Genomic DNA, 21,881 nt, shown 5'->3' with positions numbered 1-21,881 from the left:
CACTACCACCTTCAGCTACATCTATCCTAGTTGTCTGCTACCGACTATCACTGTAATTATCATTGACCATCACCATCACTGCCAGCCACCACTACTACTTGCATCCACCACCAAACACATCCTCTCTCACCGACCACCATTATCATAGTCGGTGATCGTAACCATTTTTAACTTTACACTGCATTCAATTTCCTTCAAGCCAATAAAAAAATAATCTCATGTGTTCCTTTGACACTCATCCAAACAACTTCAAATATTTTAAATACATTATATATATTTTACACTTTATTTTTTTATTCATCATTCTTTTTTATGGAAATCAAATAGACCTTTAATCCAGATATATCTGGAATACCTTAATCTTTTGAGTGATGTTTCTTAGTGATCATTTCTAACCTTGAGCATTTTTGTATGTCCTACGTCACATAGTCTAATGTCTTGTTATATGATCATATTTTTTTGTGGGCTTGCTTGCTAGATGTCGGTTATATTATGGAGATTTTATTTAATATATTTGATTAAGTATAATTCTATAAGGATTAGTGGTTGGTTCCTAATTATCATTCAAGATGGTGGCTTTTTCTCTGTCGAGTTTCAATAGCAACTGATTCTCATTTAATGAGGTTCTTTCTCAGGTTGAGCTTGCTTATCTACATATGTTGACTCTTAAGCTTTGACAATTTGGAGGCATTTAGATCAATTAAGACAAACTCACACTCACATCACATACATAAGAATCAAATCCAATACCTCTTGGTTGGTAGCCAAAGCTCCCAACTAACAGGCCAAGGTGAGCTGCATCAAGCTTTGACTTAATATAGGATTTCTTCAAGTTACTTTATTTCTTAGGAGTGATTAATCAATGAAATATTTTGAATTCTCTTTTATGTTGGTTTGGTTTTTATTTATTTATTTATTATTTTTTCCTTGAACTTTTTCTATTTTTATTAAGTTGTAATGTATAGTTCACAAATTTTTCTCCTTAGTCCTAATCAAAGTTATGTTATTATTAATCATTTTTGCAAAATATATGCTGATTTAGGCTTCATTTGAGATGACTTTGTTACTTCTTTTTAAAGCAGCTTTTGTACCATTTGTATTCTAACCCCTCCGGCAATATCCTTTCGAAAACCCACACTTATATTCAACATTAGTGTGTCAAATAAATAAATAAATAAATATATATTTTTTTTTTTTTTTTTTTTTTTTTGGGTGAGGGGGTTGGACTCCTAATCACATGCAAGGCTTTGAAGACCTAGGGGGATCTAAGTTTTAGATGATTATCTTATCGAAGTAAGTCAACAGTGAAACTGGCGATAGCACCTCCATTTGAAAGAAATGGAGGCGACTGAATGTTCCATAAATTTGTTATATAAATCATCTCCAATGTACCTCACAAATAACATGAAGAGAGAAGTAGGTGTTAAAACTCCATATATTGCAGTGTAAAACTGGCATATATTATAATCCAATGCATTTGTATTTTCCAAGTTGGTCGAAATGATTACATATGTAAATAACATATAGGAAAACAAGTGGCACACCCTTAGCATTTATGAAAACTTGTGAATGAATGTAATTCTAATCATGAATTGACATCAAAATTTTGTAAACTAATTGATGATGTAATTTGAGCACAAACTTTCATATAAACCAATCCAACAAGTCCTAAATTATAAAATAACGAAAGCATATGAATAACCTACTTAATCTTCAATTTTCATTTATCAATTTATTTATTAAATAAATACCAAATCATTGTTTAAACTATATAACCCATTTATTCATAAAAAATTATGTGTGTGTGTGTGTTTATATATATATATATCATTAGACTTAAAAAAAATTACCCAAATATAATTATTTTAATTTAGATATAAGAATTAATCAGATGATTTGTTTCTTAAAGATATTTCATTTAAAGAAAAAGTGGTTGGTTAATGTAGAAATATCTATATAATATATCCATAACGTCATATAAGCAATTTTTTAAAAAAATTACAATAGCTAATAAATTCAAAAGTTATCACCATAGCAGTCGTTTTGAAAGCAAGTATTCACTCCTTTCTTGCAAGAATAGTCTTTCGCCATTTTCTAGTTTCAGCAATGTAAAAATATGATGCATTTTATATAATTTGATTGCAACCCAATAAATATGCTAATCAAGAAATTAAATGATTTAGAGCTCACGGAGCATTACCTCCATGTTAATGAAATTTTTTTTTATTGATCAAAGGACAGCAAAAATTCTAATGCTAATCACCCACATTTCTATAACAGGCTATAATATCTTATTAATTCTCTATGCACACATTGGTTTTCAGCAATAATTCAGAGAAAAAAATGATGAAGAGCATACGCAAAGTTAAAACAATATGAGAAATTATACAGAGAGAACACAACTAAGATTGTCTGGTTAGATATAAGCAAATGCATGGTGTAATAACCATAGTGATGATTGGAGAGATCCAAATCTCCACTCTCAAATGTTTCTCTAAGTAATAAACGGAGGAAGAAGACACATAAGGAGTAAAAGCTCACAGGCTATCACATGCAGGTAAACGGTGAGAAAGCAGATTTCATTACCTTCAAAACATAAAGCACCGGATCGAGTTGGCTCGATCATGTCAGCAAGGTTAAGAGTTAAGTGGGTCAAAGGAAGGGCTGTCTGTGAAAGACTTTGGCAAAGGAGGGGTTGTTGGCAGCATGAAGAAGAATGGCATGTCGGGATCTAGCTAGTCAGGGGCTTGAGATTGAGCAAGAGTCAGATATGGATGGTCGAAGGTTGACGGATCTAGTCCGTCGAAGAGCAGCAAAAACAACAACCTAAAATAAGTTGAGACGACGACTACGTACCTAAGCTGAGTCGGGACTGTCGGGAGTTTGGTCTGCATGCTGGAATTGAAGGGAGGAAGGTTGTTCGGTCGATGATAGGAGGGGAATGGTTGATCACAGCTGGAGTTATGGGTGGCTGGAGATGAACGGTCGATCGAGTTATGAGTGTTGAGGGAAAGAGTAGCTCCCTTGCTACTGTTTGTTAATGAGAACGGAGCGAGTTTGACTACACCAGCTAAGGGGGAGTTGGTGTCACTATACTTGGAGTGGAGACATGTGAGAGGGTGTCTTAGAGCTCAGCCTTGGGCTTACAGCCTAGACAAAAGGAATTGGGTTGTGTCTTTAACCCAGCCCAGAGAGAAGTCCCACCTTCACAAGAAATTATTCTGTGTGTAGCTCTGCGTCCGGGTGCTAATAAAATTATTACACATGGATTGCCTAAGTGTAAGTTGCCAACATTGTTTACTGACTTGGATTGCCCGCTTAGGGTACCAAACTGATTTTAATCTATCTTATCAGCACGACACTCACCACCCAGAGGAAGGTAAAAATGTGAAAATGGCTTGAAATTTTTCACTTTTTGAACACCTATTCAGCTTTCAATTTTAGGCATTCGCAGTTTTTCGAAGTTCCTGCATTCGGTTCTCCTTCGAACTTTTAACATTCTATCATTTTCTACTCAAATGGAGTCACTTGCACACAAAAACCCTAATCACCTAAGCAATCATACTTTCCATTTTCATTTTCAGCTCAATCATTCGATATTCTCAAGGAGAAAATAATGAAAACAGAGCGGAATACCTGCATTAACCTATTCCATGAATTTGAGCAACTAGCTCAAAGAGTAGAAGTAATTGCCCCCTCCTCTTCTAGCAAGAACCCAATCCAAAATAAAGGGATATATAGACCAAATAAAGTGGAAATCCCTAGACGAGCCTAATATTGAGCCAGATATCCCTGCCCAGTCAAATAATCCTGCCCATGACAAACTAGTTATCCCTACCCAAGCTTTTAATGAGAAAGCTTTAGATGAGTTAGAAGAAGATATTATAAAAATTAAGAGGGTGAATAAGAAGCAGAAATTAGATATCCCTTTCCCATCTCAAAATGAACCAATCGACATTGATGACATTGAAATAACTACTAACCTTACAAGTCAAATAATGGAATACTTGGCCAAGAAGATGTTGAGTTCTGAGAAGAAACATTTTTAGATGAATGCTTAATAAACTTCATTGACAAATAAACTCTGCAACACTATGTTATCAACTCCATTTTTAGTGTTTTTTTGTGTATATATTGAGATGTTTATTGACTTATGTACTAGATTTTTATGGTATAAATAGCTACGTATTACTAAGCATTACTACGTGTGTATTGCATAATGGATAACTTATGCATATTTTATACATATTTTAGGCTTATTTACTAAGTATTTACTACATATTTTATGCGTAATTACTATGTGTTATATGCTTATTAACTGTGTAATTTGTGCCTAATTTTTTTGCATGAGTGATACAATATTTTCTTCTAGGAAAATTATATGTTCTAGATGTGGCATTGATGAATTATTATCTGATTGTTACCCTGACAATGATCATGTAGATGCCTTCGCCATTTTATAAAATGACAAGAGTAGATTTTCCCCCAATAAGTACCATAAATTTCTATACATCTCGCCAATGTATTGGGTTAGTATACATGTTTAATTTATATATAATATTTTTTAGTTTTTTTTTTCATTTTTCATTTCTTATATTTAATTCTTATAGAGTTACAAGAAGAGGGATCCACTGTCGAATTATATATCGGTAATATAACCTATGATTTTATTCAGTCAAGCGAAATTCTACTTTAACCAATTATTGATGGTTCACACTAGAACCTTCTCGTTGGGTTGGTGAATGAAAATATATGGAAATTTTATGATTTTTTTCCCAACCCCGTGCATAAAAGTATTACTGCAAATATCATAAGCTTAAGATCAATTGTTAATTTTTTTGAAATTTACTAAAGAACTAATATTTATTCTATTTATTATTCATATTAGAAGCTTATATTATGATATGAAAGGAGCTTTTGATTGTGATATTAGACAATGGAAGTTTCAGACTGTCAAGGGTATGCCAACTCTAACTAACAATGTAAATTGTAGAATGTATGCTTGTAATTACATGAAAAATATTATTCTTGAATGCAACATCAACTAGACTGATAGTAAAAATTGGCAAGAAGAAATGCTTAAATATAGGGCGAAATTCGCATACGCATTATTTAGTGCATCATTGAAATGAACTTTTTATTTTCATAGTTTTTTTCATGGTCTGTAGTTGTTCAATGTACAATATTATGATTAATTTTTTTTTGTCTACAGTTTTTTTTTCTTTCACTAATTTTTTAGAAAAATATAACTTTTATACTGTGTAATATAAATAATTTTGTAAAATTTGTATTAATTTTATGGATATTATTTATTAGATTTAATCAAATACTCTATAAATACACATTCATTATGCATAAAATACTCATTTGATGTGCATATTGTACGCATACTTACACATAATTTACTCAATCAAAAAGCAGCTGGGGAGTCTGGACATTCAATATTGTTGTGAGATAAAATACTCAATAAATACGCATTTCATATGTATAGTTTACACAAAAGGTATGCATGAATTACGCATTTCATTAGGTTTGATGTTTAAAATTTGGGTTTATAGAAGACAAAGTAATTTATATGACCTACTTTTTTTTAGTCTAATTATGTTTATGTTTAGAGTATTTAGGGTTTAAATTTTATTGAATGAAGTTTAATTATATTTAGTGTTTAGGTTATTTAGGTTTTATTTTTAAGGATAGGGTTTAGGGTTTAGTGTTAAAGATTGAGGGTGTAAAGTTTATTACAACAACAACAACATCAAGCCTTTGTCCCATTGCGTAGGGTCGGCTACATAAACCCTTTTTCCCCATTGTGTCATGTTAAAAGTCAAATTCTCATTTAAATCTAATAAAGAAAGATTCTAATATTTTCTAATCAAGTCTTTTAAGGTCTACCTCTACCATTCTTAACATAAGTCAAATCTAATACCTTAACTTTCCTAATTGGGTCATTAGAAGGCCTCAATATAAAGTTTATTAATAAAAGTTTAGTTATTTTTAGTGTTTAGATTATTTAAGTTTTATTTTTAAGGATAAGGTTTACGGTTTAATTTTAAAGATTAAGAATTCGCCTTAGATTTTTTTTTGGTTTTTAAGGATTTTATTGTGTTTAATAAAATACTTAGTAAATACACAGTTGATACACATAGTTTAAGCATAACATACGAACAAATTACGCATTTCTTTAGGGTTTGGTGTTTAAAATTTGTGTTCATAGTGGACAAAGTATTTTATATGACCTTTTTTTTGTCTTAGTTATGTTAGTGTTTGGAGTATTTAGGGTTTAATTATTGTATGAAGTTTAATTATATTTAGTGTTTAAGTTATGTAGGTTTTATTTTTAAGGATATGGTTTAGTGTTAAAGATTGAGGTGCATAAAGTTATTTGTAAAAAGTTTAATTATATTTAGTGTTTAGGTTAATTTTTGGTTTAGTTTTAAAGGATAGGAATTCGGCTAATATTTTTTAGTTTTTAAGGATTTTATTTTGTTTAATAAAATACTCAGTAAATATGTATTCGATATGCATAGTTTACTCATAAGGTACAGATGAATTATGTATTTCTTTAGGAATTGGTGTTTTAAATTTGTGTTTGCAAGGGACAAACTATTTTTTATGACCTATTTTTTTTATATTAGTTATGTTAGTATTTAGAGTATTTAGGGTTTAAATTTTATTATATGAAGGTTAATTATATTTAGGTTTTATTTTTAAGGATCAAGTTTAGGGTTTTGTGATAATGATTGAGAGGTGTAAAGTTTATAAATCAATTTTATTATATGAAGTTTAATTATTTTTAGTGTATCGGTTATTTAGGTTTTATTTTTATGGACAGGGTTTTATGGTTTTGTTTTAAAAGTTAGGAATTCCGCTTAGATTTTTTTTGTTTTTAAAGATTTTATTGTGTTTAATAAAATAATCATTAAATATGCATTCAAAACACATAGTTTACGCATAAGGTACGCATGAATTACACATTTCTTTATCGTGTTTAAAATTTGTGTTTATTGGAGACAAAGTATTTTATATGACCTATTCTTTTTGTTTAATTATGTTAGTTTTTACAATATACAGGGTTTAAATTTGAAACACATATTTTTAAGGATAAAGTTAAGGATTTAGTGTTAAAGATTGAGGAGTGTAAAGTTTATTAATCAAGTTTATTTTATGAAGTTCAATAATTTTTAGTATTTAGGTTATTTAGCTTTTATTTTTAAGGATTGGGTTTAGGGTTTTGTTTAAAAAGTTAGGAATTCAGCTTAGATTTTTTTTTTAATTAAAGATTTTATGGTGTTTAATAAAATACTCATTCAATATGCATTCGAATCACATAGTTTACTCAAAAGGTATGAATGAATTACACATTTCTTTAGGGTTTGGTGTTTAAAATTTGTGTTTATAAGGGACAAAGTATTTTATATGACCTATTTTTTTAGTTTAATTATGTTAGTGTTTAGAATATTCAGGGTTTAAATTTTATTGTATGAAGTTTATTTATTTATTTATTTTTATTGCATGAAGCTTAATTATATTTAGTGTTTATGTTATTTAGGTTTTATTTTTAAGGATAGATTTTAGGGTTTAGTGCTAAAGATTGAGGGGTGTAAAGTTTATTGTATCAAGTTTATTATATAAAGTTTAATTATATTTAGTGTTTAGGTTATTTAGGGTTTAGTTTTAAAGGTTAGGAATTTGGCTTAGATTTTTTTGTTTTTAAAGTTTTTATTGTGTTTATGCATAAGGTACACATTAATTGGTTTATTATTTTTTTAGGTCTTAAGGAATTATGTAGCGAAACACAATAGGTAATGAAATAAAACGTGGTAAATACACATATAGTACATAGTAAATATGCATGTATTACCCATTGAATATGTTTTAAGTACTCAATTAATACATAATTAATACCCTTTTAACACGTATATATTACTCAATAAATACACCGTGAATACTCATACTTTACGCAACAAATCTTCTCTTTCAAAACTATAAAAGCAAAATGATACATTAAGATACATTCACCTCACAACAGCTAGATAAATCTAAAAAAAAAAACAAAAATAAAAACCTAGCTTGCTCCAGCTGCGTATTTACGAATACTACAAAAATATATTGCAATTACGCAACAAACCTGAATGTATGGACTCCCCAAATTTACACTAGCCTAATTTCCAAATACCAAGCAATCTAAAACTTCCTTTTTTGCAATTCTTATCACCACGTTTAGTAGAGTATTCATTTCTGACCTATTATCTGTGCAATTTTTTTGTTGCCATTTTTCTATGTAATTTTTTAAATGCGTATTTCAAATACCCAGCTCCAAATTTTTTAGTTTAGTAGAAAGATTTTGCAGTAATACTAGTACAACTGTTTTTATTCCATTTGGGATGTCTGGGGCACTCTCTCCCTGAATAAAAAAATGTATATATTAATGTCAACCATAAATAAATTGCACATATAAGAAGTCAGAAATGAAATACTCCACTAAAAGTGGAGATAAGAATTACAGCAAGCGAAAGTTTCAGATTGCTTGGCATCTAGAAATTTGGCTAGTGTAAATATGTTGAGTCCAGATATTTAGCTTTGCTACGTATTTTTTGAGTATTTATAAATATGTAGCAAATACTCAGATGTAAGTTAACTCCCAATAATCAGCAACTACTCAATCGAGATGGAGTTGGATGGTTAACTACTAATAATCACGGCAAAACCTAGCCTTGTGTTCTCATAAGGTCTAAGCCTTATATAGAAAAGTGAAAATATAGACAAATTAAAAGTAGTCAAAACAGAAATAAAGGACCGCTAAAATTTGACCACCTCCACAAAACTATCACCTTGGAAAAAACCAGATATGCAAGTAAAAACATAAAGATAGTTATAAAAAAGTAATAAAGAACTGACCGGCCATCATTCCATAACTAACACCAATTATTACACATACCAGGCCCCCCCAAGCTAGGAATTTGTCTTAGATTTTTTGGTTTTAAAGGATTTTATTGTGTTTAATAAAATACTCAGTATATATGTATTCAAAATGCATACTTTTCACATAATGTAAGCATGATTTACGCATAAGGTACGCATGATCTACACATACATTACACACACAATATGCATGCATTACACATTAACTAAGCATTAATTATGTTTTTTTTTTTAATTTAATAATTACATACTCTATAAATACGCATTCATTACGCATAATATACACATACTTTATGCACACAATATGCATGCATTACACACTAAATAAGCAGTATATACTCACTAAATATGCATTAAACCCTAGAGATGAAATTTCAACCATTCAAATGAAGACATTTTATTATCAGATAATTCTATAAAATGATTTATTTATAATGAATATTTTACTTTAACAATCAATCATTACAAATATACTTATTATATTTATTTCTCTAATTCAATGATATCCATCATCATCCTCATTAACTTAGTTGTTGGCTTATTGGAGGGTACATCAGTTATGAATTTCTCGGTGAAGCATTCGGGCATATTTGTGAAATTACACTGCTTAGCTGATTCCTAACTAGAGGGTATGTCGGCTTTGAATTCATTAGGGAAGCATTTGGGCATGGTTGTTAAATTACACGGCTTAGTTGATGCCTGACTGTAGGGTATGCTAGCTATAAATTCCTCAGTAAAGCATTCAGACATGCTTGTGAAATTACACTACTTAACTGATGCCTGACTAGAGGATATGTTGGCTATGAATTCCTCGGTGAAGCATTCAAGCATGCTTATAAAATTACACTTTTTAGATGATGGATGACTAGAGGGTATGCCAGTTATAAATTCCTCGGTTAAGCATTCTGACATGCTTGTAAAATTGCACTGCTTTGAAGGTGCGGACATTTATATTATGTTTTTCTTCACAGGTGATTTCCCTTTAAAAAAAAAATTAATCTAAAAAAAACTTAGTTACAATATGTCATAATATGTAATGAAAATAAATTAGTCATGAAGTTAAATCATACACTTCAGCTTCTTTATTTCCCATTGGCTTTTTAGCCATGCATTTGATATGTCTCTAGGCCTACGCTTTAGAGGTTCTTTCACTTTTATAATGCCACCCTATATAAACTTATGGCTCTTTCTCTTCCCATAAATAATCAAATAAACATTTTAGATATATCCTTCATCATAGCCAACATGTATTATTCAGCCTCCTCATTCAGCTATACTCATGTGTTAATTTGATATGTAAACTTGCTGATATGATTTCTAAATATGAATCCACTGATAGATTCAGAATTATTCTGAGAAAATCCTTTCAAATTTTGGCCTGAATATATATCTTTTTGAGCTACTGTTGACCATCGCAGCAGTAGATACTTTTTATGGATTTTTATAATATTCATCTACCTCAAAACTCTCATGTAGTGAGCAAACCGTAAACCCATCATTTCAAACTTCTTGCAGGTGCATTGAATGCTTCCATCATGTGCATCAAAATTAATAACCCAAGAATTAGAATAATCCTTTTTCTCTATGCAACAGACAAAAAACTTTGAAGAATCACAAGACACAAACTCTATACTCATTCCACCCATAGCCTGTAAAATTTTTTCTTCAAAAAATGAATATAATTTTCTTGAAAAAAATTGAGCAACTTGCTTTAATATTGGGCTTCATCTTAATGCAAGTTTTATTTCGGACTTGTTGCATTTGTAATCCTCATCATGTTTATTTCGGTGCCAAATCCTTATTCGGTGCAGAAGGTTTAGGCACTCAGTATTTTCTAAACCATCAGCTCTGAAATTCCATGAGGTGGCGGAAAATGTAATTGATACATAATTATTAGATATGCATGAACCTGTACAGCCATCAAATAATTGACTAATTACCATGTGGGGGGGGAGGTATTGCTCAGTATAAGTTATTGACAAGCAAAATCGATCAATACCAAGCAATACTGAGCAATATCTAGCAAAATCGAGAAATACCAAGCCATCCTGGGTCCATTCTGGGTCGAGTTGTCAGGGCGTGCGGTAAATAGTGAGAACGCATGGCACAATTCTACTGGCTGCCGAACGTAGAGCTACGTCCTGTGACCGGACCAAATAAAAGTTCCATGAAAAGGCAAGGTACACAAGCAGGCAAATAACGAGATACACCTAGTAGATTTGAACTATTCACAAAATAAGAAGTAAACAAGCACTAAATACACAACAAATACGTATCAATGATGCAGTAAATATATAATTAAAAATGAAGTGAATACGTAATAAAAACTCAGTGAATAAATAATTAATTCTTGGTTCAATCATTTAGACCAAGTCATTTTTTATCAAATAATTTTATAAAATGATTAATTTAACATTCAATCATTACAAATAAATTAAATTAAATTAGCTAGAAAAGCAATTCTAATATTGGTAGTAAATACGCAGTAAATACATAATAAATACGGTGACCAAATTTAGAAATACACATCAAATATGAAGCCAATATACATCATTTGGACTTTAAAAATTTGTATTTATTTTAAAAATGAATTAATTTTAAAAATGCATAAAATGTTGAGTAATATGAATTAATTTTTAAAATTTGCATAATGGCTACATTGTTGTAAAGAAAACTTAGAAGGAGTTGAACTTTACTGATAAGTTGCAAACTACATCTCCAAAACCTAGCTTTCCCTCTAGTTGCACTTCTTTTAACTATTCTACTTCCTGGACATCTACATAACAGTTTTCGGCATCCGCAACCATAGAGAATGTCATATGTTAGTAAAAAGAAATGTCCTTCTCCATATCAATCTTCATATTCGTTGGCATTTTTAGGTTCTTTTTTTTTTAGCTGTATGAAAATTTTCACTAAAAGCCTTATTGATGATAGTGCTTCATGGCTGAAATCTTGAAAAAAGAAGTGTCAACCCTAAATTTAACATTTTAACCAAGCCAGGTTGCAAGACAAATGAATATCCACACTGGTAATCCACATCAGTAACTTCAATATAGGCAATCCATGTGTAATAATTTCATTGGTGTCCGAACATAGAGTTACATTCGAACTCCACATAGAATAATTTCTCCCCCTTTGTTGTATGCTACTGCTTGTGCAAAAAAAAAGGGTTGAAGGATTGATCTACACTTGAATCCCCTCTCTTTTTCCAAGTGAGGAAGTGCTGCCCTTTTTGTAGAAACTTGCGGCTGCACATAAAAAAATTGTGAATCTACTTTTTGAGGAGGCCCCTATTCAATTAAAAATTAAACAAAACCCTCAATCAAATAAGAAATTATTTTGTGTGGAGTTAGATGTAGCTTTACATCTAGACTCTAATTAAGTTATGGCACGCAGTTTGAAGAAGTGGATATTAAAATTGGATTTTATTTTTAATTTTAATCTTATCGGCTCGATCGACCCAACCCAGAGATTCAACATCACGTTAAAATTTAGGTTTTAGGGTCGATGTTCTTTTTTAAAATGAAAAGTACTGCGAAAGATTCATAATATATTGAATTTTAGCTCAATGAATTTTTTATATTTACTGAGAAAGTAAAAAAATAAGGAAGAGCTGATGAAGATAAAGAATAATTTGGAGGAGGACGTTCAATCTTCGAGCAAATGATATGCCTATATAACACAGAATCTAAAAGGCAGTATGAAAACACTAAGAAAAATGAAGAATTGAATTTGAAAGAGCTGCAACCTGAAGAAATTATAGTTTTTTTCTATATACTTATGAAATATGTCGTGGGTCTAAGGGGGCAGTGCCCCTTGGTGGGGTTCAACCTGCCCGATCAGGTCATGGGATCAAGGGGCAGCACCTCTAGGCTAAATTTTGGTTGTAAGAGAATGTTTGGAGTTTCACTTATTTTTGGCATGCGTTTGTTTTTCTGTTCCATAACAAGATTTGTTTTTTTTTTCTCTTTTTCAACAATTTAAAAAAAAAATGTTCCTTACAAGTTCAATTCTAAAAACACATTCGATAAAATGTAGAAAATACTCGTAAATATGCAACAAATACGTAGATAATATGGAGATGGAGGGGCAATTAAATTTGTAAGGAAAATTTTCTAGAAAATTATAATATAATTAGTAATTCATTGTGATTTAACTTTATTTTTGTTGTGCTTTCACTACGCTTTGGTAGTTAATCAATGGTTTCGATTATCTTTAACTTTAATTTTTAAAATTAGATTGCATGGTTTAGAACTCTCTATCGTAATCAGTTTTTATTAGATTATAACATATTACAAGAAGTATTTTCACAATGAATTTAATTTAAAACAAAATTTTTTTAGAAGATTACAATATAATGTGTAATTCATTGCACTTTACTTGTGATTTCACTTATCTTTAGCTGCGCTTTGGAAATTAATTAGTGGTTTTGACTATCAGTTGGGTACTCTCTATCGTAATCAGATTTTATTAGTTCAGAATATGTTACTCTTAAGTGTTTTCACAATGAATTAAATTTGTACATAATTTTTTTTTAGAAAACTATAATATAATTTTTAATTCAGTATGCTTTAACTGCACTTTCACTATGCTTTCACTGTCCTTTGGCAGTTAATCAGTGAATTCGATTATCATCAACTTTAATTTTCAAAACTAGATTGCATAGTTTAGAATTCTTTGTCGTAATCAAATTTTATTAGTTCAGATCATATTACTATAAGAGTTTTCATTATGAATTAAATCTCTAAGAAATTGTTTCTAGTAAATTATAATATAATGTGTAACTCACTGCGCTTTCACTGTGCATTTACAATAAATTAGTTGTTTCGACTATCATTAACTTTAATTTTCAAAATAAGATTGCAAAGTTCTCAACTCTCTATCATAATTAGATTTTATTAATTCAGATCATATTACTATAAGTGTTTTTATTATGAATTAAATTTGTAAGAAAATATTCCTAGAAAATTCTAATATATTTTGTAACTCACTATGCTTTCACTGCGCTTTGGCAATTAATTAGTGATTTTGACTATTGTCAACTTTAATTTTTAAAACTAGATTGCATAGGTTGATGCGCTTTCATTGTGCTTTGATGCACTTTTTTTACACTTTGTCTGTGCTTTGACTGTGCATTTGCTGTATTAAAAAAAGGAAGCAATATTAACAAGGACTGTAATATTATAAATAAAAGGGAATGCAGTATTAAAAAATGCATTATTATTTAATTAAAAATTATAAGTTGATACAATATACTTAAAGAATTAAACAAAGAATATAATATGAAATGAATCACTAATTATACAAAATATACAAAAAAACATGTTTATTTCTTCATTAAAAGAAATAAAGCATATGTGAAATCGACCCTAAATTTTGGCATTTCATCTTGTCAATTTTTATGTTCTGCCAAATCCATTTTCCTTTGATGAATAACTTTTTTCTATAGATTTGCAGAAGAACTTTATGCAATAAACACTATCATTTGGCTTAGAATTTCATAGACAATTTGGATATTCCATTTTGTTTTTTTGGTCTCAAATGATCCTTTCATGTCATGGTATTTTTTTTTTCCTGAAAAAAATAAAGAATAAATATTAGTTCATTGTCTATATCGAGAAAAGAGTTAACATACTATGCATACTGCTCTACCTTATGACTATTGGAAGAATTTGCTTGTATTATAGATTGGGTAAGGATTCATAACATTTGCAAACATTCTCTTACAAATAAAAAAATACATGTAAATATAAAGAAAGCACAATGAAAGTGAAGTATAAGTGCAACAAAAGCATAGTGAAAGTGCAGCAAAAGCATAGTGAAAGCTTAAAAAAATATAGTGAATATAAAGAAAAACGAAGCAAAAGCGTGGTGAAAGCGCAACAAAAGCACAGTGAAAGCACAACGAAAGAAATAATAAATGCTTCAGAAAGTTTCAAAAATATAGAGAATATAAAAAAAAGCGCAATGAAAGAGAATAAAAAATGTAGCAAAAGCTTAGATGAAACACAATGACAGCTTAGTGAAAGCACAATGAATGAAATAACACAAGCTTCAAAAATATAATAAATACAAAAAAAGTGCAGTGAAAGCACAGTGAAAGTGCAACAAAAGCGTAGTGAAAGAAATAACAAAACCTTCAAAAACTTCAAAAATATAGTGAATATGAAGATAAGTGTAGCAAAAGCATAGTTAAAGCATAGCAAAAGCACATTAAAAGAAATAAAAAAAGCTTTAAAAAGCTTAAAAAATATAATGAATAAAAAGAAAAGTATAGTGAAAGCACAACAACAGCATAGTGAAAGTGCAGAAAAAATACAATTAAATCGCAGCAAAAGCACAGTAAAAGTGCAATGAAAGCTAAGTGAAAGAGCAGTGAAGTGAATATAAAGAAAAGCGAAGCAAAAGCGCGGTGAAAGCGCAACAAAAGCACAATGAAAGCACGATGAAAGAAATAATAAATGCTTCAGAAAGTTTCAAAAAAATAGAGAATATAAAGAAAAGCGCAATGAAAAAGAATAAAAAATGTAGCAAAAGCTTAGTTGAAACACAATGAAAGCTTAGTGAAAGCACAATGAATGAAATAACACAAGCTTCAAAAATATAATAAATACAAAAAAGTGCAGTGAAAGCACAGTGAAAGTGCAACAAAAGCGTAGTGAAAGAAATAACAAAACCTTCAAAAAGCTTCAAAAATATAGTGAATATGAAGATAAGTGTAGCAAAAGCATAGTTAAAGCATAGCAAAAGCACATTAAAAGAAATAAAAAAAGCTTTAAAAAGCTTAAAAAATATAATGAATAAAAAGAAAAGTATAGTGAAAGCACAACAACAGCATAGTGAAAGTGCAGAAAAAATACAATTAAATCGCAGCAAAAGCACAGTAAAAGTGCAATGAAAGCTAAGTGAAAGAGCAGTGAAAGCACAATGAAAGTGCAGCAAAAAATAACAAAAGATTTAGAAAGCTTCAAAAACATAGTGAATATAAAGAAAAGTGCAGTGAAAACATGGCAAAAGCATGCAGGAAGCGCAGTCGCAAGTAAGTAGTAAAAGAGCAGTGAAATGTACCATAAAAAATGTACTCATATGTTTTAAAGCTATGCAACCAACTTTTGATAGATGAAGAAGTCGTTACACGAACTGATACCATGAAAGAAAATGGACAATGAAAGCACACTTAAAGCGTAGCTAAAATAAGGCTAAAATGAACAAAAATAACTCAGAAATTTTTGAGCAAACAAAAATAAAATTGTTTCTAAAAAATAGAAGAACTCGGTACAACATCGATACATGAGAATATGTAGCAAAAGCGCATCCAAGGTGCAACAAGTTATTGCATTTGTTCGCACGTGGAGATGAACTTTTGCATCGGCTGGAATGTTGAACGAATGCATTGAAGTGTTTGTAATGCTGAATGAGATAGAAAGTGAGTAGTGAAATGTCGGGATGATAAGTAAAATGACCTACCTCTGAGCTTTTAACTCATGTAAATTCATATTTTTCGTGGGTTGATTGTTTGGGCTGACAAGACATGAATAAAAAATGAAAATTGATTGAGTAATCAAATGTCCACTGTACATGTCAAGATTTAATAAGAGTTCAGACATATCCACACAAAATAATTTCCCCAATCAAATAGCCATGATTTAGTTTGGCTTGCTAAAAATCAACCATTAGATCCAAACTTGCTTGATTTGGGAGGATAAAAAGTAAAGCTAAAACTGGTTTGTATTTAAACTCAATTAAAAAAGAAATCAATTTAAATAGCATGCCATATTATTTATCTTTTTTTTTTAATTTTATATATCCACACAAATTGAATGAGTTTCAAACTTTAATCCCCCTCTCTTGTGTAAGAAAGTTACGATGAGCACTACAGGAAAATCTCTTCTTTTCGACGGATTTTCCGGATAAATTTTAAGGAGTTTCCGGCGGATTTTAAAGTTTCCAACGGAATTCCAATGAAATTTTGTTCGCCGGTAAATTGAGCGTCGAAAATTTTTTTCGTCGCAAGTTTTCCACCAGACTTTTTTTCCCGGCGGACTAAGCCCGCCGGAAAAATTTGCCGGCAGAACAAACTCCACTGGAATAAATAAAACATTTAAAAAAAAATTCCTTACCACGAACGGCGCTAGCGCCCGTCCCGCGGGCGAACCTACCGCTACGCCCAAGCCCAGCTTACGTGCGAACCCACACTCTTCTGCGGTGCGCGAGTACCTGTTAGGATAATTTTGCAATTTGGTGTTTTCCCCAGAATTCTGACAGCCTTTCGACGCCCCCTCCCCGTGAGGGAAGTTTTAGGAAGGCACTTGCCCTTTCAAGTCTGCTCAATCTGATTAAAATCGACGATCAAGGGCTTATGGGGAAAAATCAACCCCGGTATATGTCTTCAACTCTCCTCCGATTTAGTGATTGTGATACCTGTGTTTATTTTTAATATATATACATATATATTTATATACATATACAATTATTCCCTCCATTCATATTCTTAATCACGATTTTAAACATGAAGTGTAACTGTACTATCTAGGGGCATAAAATTCTTCTAAGAAATCCAATTATGGAGTGTAACTGTTACCAATGATGCAATCTCATCAATTCATGGTGCATATTAACCATGTATGACAGCCTATAGGATAATGAGTTCAACGATTGCAAAGGTCAGCAATTCCACACACAACAAAGTTAACAATGACTGATGAAATAAGACTTGGGACCAAAGCTCTTCCAATTCAACAAACAAAGGGGTAAGAGAAAAAAACATGAAGAACCGGAATAAATTTAAAAACCAAAAGAAATGACGCAATTACATTAAGTTTGAAAAACAAACATGAAATATCTGGTATAGGTCAAAGAATGTACCATCTCTAAGCTTTTTAATAATAACATTAGCATCTGGCATGGTTCCAATGAAGTAACCTCCAGGTCGAAGCAAGGCTGATATATTGGCCAATGCTCTCCTTGCTCGTGCTTCAGTTGACCATGAGTAGTGTAAGGCAAACTGAGATGTTTAAACGTCAAAATTACTGATGAAAAGAGCAATAATGCAAAGCAGAAAGAAAACTGCTCAAGTAAATGTGCCTTCATTCATTTCAGTAAGATTAAAATTTCATAAGCAAGGACTTGCCTGACAACTGCATATATCGAATGGACCATCATCACTCAGATACTCATCCAAGTGAGTCTGTCGTCAAAACAAGATAGGAATAAGAATATATTTCCGATCGCCAAAAAGCCTTTTTTTATTATATTTAAATAAGAATTTAACTCTTAACAAGACACAATGGAGAAAAATGATTCATGTAGCCGACCCCATATAGTGGGATAAAAGCTTGATGCAGTAGTTGTTGTTGTTGTACCTCATAACAATCTGCGCAAATAAGTCTAGCAGGAAATGAAAACTTTTTTCTGCGTTGTTGCTGGTCTGCATCACCATTGTAACGGGTTCTGCAGTCTTTTATCTAAATACAGTGTAAAATACGATTTTGGTACAAAATTAGTAGTCCTGTAATAGCATAAAAAAAGTAGTGAAAGCGAGCCATTATCTTCATAAAATTTTAAGACAGCTTTAGTTGTTTTCATCACACGTAAATAAACATCATTATAGAATTAAGAAAGAAAAGAAATAGAGTTTACATAAAGGACCTCAAAAGTCAAATCATTATTCTTCGGGCGCTACACCTATTTCCTAATTTGAAAAATATTATGTTGTCAACATGATCACCGTTATCATGGAATAAGTTGATTGTTATCATGACCATCATTGAAATAGGAAAAGAATTAAATCATCATTATCGCTATGCAAGTATGGAAAGAAAGGTTATCTTTTTTTAAAGGAAAGAATGTGGCATCATTATCTTCAATTAATGTTGGAGCAATCAATGAAGAAAATTACTCAATGAAAGCAATTATTTGTATACACTCAATCTTTAATAAGGTTTGCCTAAATTTATAACTTGGAACCGTGCATGAGGCATACACTCTAACGTCTAATAAAGATTCAACGCTAGAAAGGAAGGTTGAAGGTAATTTACAAATAAGGATCTCCTCAATTAAGAAGATAGCAATCAATTATACAATCAAATCATGAAGATTTCAAGCTATTCTTTTCCCTCCGTAAAATTATGTAGTATGTTATTCATTTGTTTATAAATAATGTGTGAGTTGTATTAGTACATATGTTGTTTGATTCATGTATTAGTGCAACTTGGTAACAAAATAAGGTAAAGCTTGATGGCTATGTCCTTCATAAAAACTATGGTGCACCCATCTAAACATCGTTTGTATCTACATTATATTATTGTTCTTCTTTGAATAATAATATCCCTTCATTTATCATCATTCATGTTATCATTGGTATGGCCTATCTTCTCTAAGGTGTACATATACTGAAAGGAAGCAAGACGCATCTATGACAAGTTTAAAAAATAATTATCAGTGACTCAAAAAATATAATAAAGCTTTCAAAAACAATAGAAACTTACATAAAGGAACTTAACGTAGAACAGACTATTTAAGCTTATCAACTCCAACATGAGTAAATATACATAGAAGGAAATAGTAAAGCAAAGGATGCAACTTACAGATCCTATTGCTATATCAACACCAACATAATATCCAATTTGTGCCTTATCCCATTTGATAAGATCACCACCCTGTACAAACAATAAGATACATAACAGAGGAGATGGTCATGATAAGCTTCCTTTACGTTCCACAATGAAAAGAAAAACTAAATTGAACAGAAAAAATAGGGCGTGTTCATCACTGGAACTTGAAGATATCATAGATCAAACTAAGCCGATTCCCTGATTTGATAAAGAAATGTGAATACAAGGCTTGACTAAGCTACCAGATAAATAAAAATTTTGCATGTTCCGACACCTCTGAAGGGTACAATCCAAAAGAGAATAAGGAAATTAAAAAAAAATGCAAGCAGATTGGAATAGTTATATTTTGGAGACGGTAATGTAGAAATTTGTGCAAGGAAAAGTAGACAATTGGTTAGGATATTTACACAGGGCAGAAGATGCACAAACAAAATAAACAAATGGAAAACAGAAGGGAAAAAGGGTGGATCAAAGTTAATCTGGTCAGAAGTTGTGAAAAAGACTTGTACAAATTAGCATTGCATCCTACATTAATGAATTAAGGAGGATTCATAAAGCCAATAACAATTGGTTGGAATAAGGTTATGGAAGATAAGATGATGATCTCCATGTCTAAAGCTAATTTTGTATTCAGCCTATCAGGAATCCAGACCATTAAAAAAAAAAATTTTTTTTTTTGGGACATTTAGGCCATTTAAGGCAAACTCACACACACAACGCATACACATAGACTCGAACCTTGGACCTCTTAGTTGGAAGCCTAAGCTCTCAACCAATAGGCCAAGGAGAGTTGTGTTTTAAAAAAAAAAAAAAATTCCCTAACCTTCCCACAAGCCAGGTCGAGAACAGCATCACCCCTGCGAGCATAACGTTGAATGAGGACACTTTTAATCTGCCAGCAAGCGAAACCAAATTAACAAAAAATCATTGAGGATATCAGCCAAATAAGTGCAACGAAAAACTACAGGACTCGTCTTAGTTGGATTTCTGATACAAATTAACGTACCCAGTTGTTAAGCTTCTTTAGGTGTATGATAGGGCTAGCCTCGCGCTCTTCTAGGGTTTGATTCGACCTTGCACTGTAATGGTCCGCCACCTTCCGAGCTTTCCTCGTGCTTTCGTCAGCAAAACTAGAGGACTCGTCTAAAAAACAAGAACAAATAGAATTAACACAAGGCGAGGCGTATTTGAATGTTTAAGGAGGGAAAAACAAGGAATTGGGAGAAAATATAGAAAGGGATTTCGGACCTACCGAATGAATTCCATTTTCGCTTCAATTGGGAAGAAGAATAGGAAGCGGAGGGGGGTTCGCCATAGCCCCGCTTCATTTTCTCGAATTGCAAAAATAAGGGGCTGTTTGGATGCAGGATTTAGGCTGGATTTGGGGCAGATTTGAGCTAAATCCAGCTAAACGGCCAAAAAAGTAAAACCAAATCTCACGGTAAATCAAAGCCGCGGTTAACGGAAAATTCCCTCTTTTCGTGGTAAATCCCGGATTTACGAAAAATCCTTCGGTTCGGCGGATTTAAGGCATTCGTGTGGCATGAGAAAAAGAATCCCGACCGAAGAAGAGCACGAAAGGGGAGAAATATCGTTAGCTTCGCGGCTAGCTCCCGGCGCGACTTCTGATCCGACAGGAACAACGTCGGAGGAGGAGGCGAAGAAGCTTGGACCCGTTCCGAACTCTACTTCACGAGAAGCAGAACAACAGCGAATAAATGCAGAAGAGGAAGAGCAAACCCTAGACAGGCAATGTCAATTTACTGGCTCGAAGCTCTACCACACGCGAACCAGCGAAGCCGCTCGAACTCTACCTCACCCGAACGGCAGCGAACGGAGAAAATATTCCGTGCGGACTATACATAGAATTGTCCCGATTTACTAACTTTTTTTTTGTACTTTTACAAAAATAAGTAAAAAGTCGTAAATATTCAATTATTGATGTATTTTTATTATTTTTTATTATATTTTTATAAATATTTAGTAAAAATATAGTAAATATTTAATTATTTAGTAAATATTGAATATTTGTTGTTCCTTTATTGTCAAAAGAATAATAAAAGCGTAGCAAATTCGAATGATTCTCTCCGTCCGAGTCCAACGAAGGAGGGTATTATTCTTAATTACTTAATTAGACATTAATTTAATTAAATTAATTAATATAATTTAAAATATAAGAGGAATTTACATACATACTACTATCTAACACATAAAACTCAAATATTTCATTTCTAGCACCAAAAATAAATGTTAACTACAAATCTACTACAGCGTCTCTAAAGCAGCTTACTCTGTCTCATTCCTATGCTCCACTCATTGCGTGCTCAAATCCCTCTTCCCACGAAC

At 31.5% G+C, this 21,881-nt stretch overlaps 1 protein-coding gene across 1 annotated transcript; it reads right to left on the bottom strand.

Annotated features, from left to right (window-relative positions):
- Positions 1-17,228: 17,228 nt before the first annotated feature.
- On the bottom strand, positions 17,229-21,379 carry LOC110096007 (mRNA cap guanine-N7 methyltransferase 1). Its single transcript, XM_020821748.2, has 7 exons — positions 20,788-21,379; positions 20,542-20,678; positions 20,359-20,427; positions 19,509-19,580; positions 18,285-18,386; positions 18,053-18,109; positions 17,229-17,926 (listed from the first exon to the last, which is right to left on the bottom strand). Exons 1-7 carry the CDS (start codon positions 20,861-20,863, stop codon positions 17,732-17,734), a joined length of 708 nt encoding a protein of 235 aa, XP_020677407.1. The 5' UTR covers positions 20,864-21,379; the 3' UTR covers positions 17,229-17,731.
- Between the last annotated feature and the right edge of the window lie 502 nt (positions 21,380-21,881).

The sequence above is a fragment of the Dendrobium catenatum genome, unplaced genomic scaffold, assembly GCF_001605985.2.
Source record: "Dendrobium catenatum unplaced genomic scaffold, ASM160598v2 fragScaff_scaffold_133, whole genome shotgun sequence".
NCBI lineage: Eukaryota > Viridiplantae > Streptophyta > Magnoliopsida > Asparagales > Orchidaceae > Dendrobium > Dendrobium catenatum.
Note: the sequence above shows the minus strand (reverse complement) of the source record. Positions and strands in the feature narration are given on the sequence as shown.

What these genes read in the sequence shown, in the direction of transcription:
- LOC110096007 (XM_020821748.2), bottom strand. Translation starts at nt 20,863, where the DNA reads ATGAAGCGGGGCTATGGCGAACCCCCCTCCGCTTCCTATTCTTCTTCC. An exon ending in TCGACCTGGCTTGTGGGAAG is followed by an intron (nt 19,581 to 20,358) that starts GTTAGGGAATTT and finishes TTGTTTGTACAG; the next exon opens with GGTGGTGATCTTATCAAATG. An exon ending in TTGATATAGCAATAGGATCT is followed by an intron (nt 18,387 to 19,508) that starts GTAAGTTGCATC and finishes CACTGTATTTAG; the next exon opens with ATAAAAGACTGCAGAACCCG.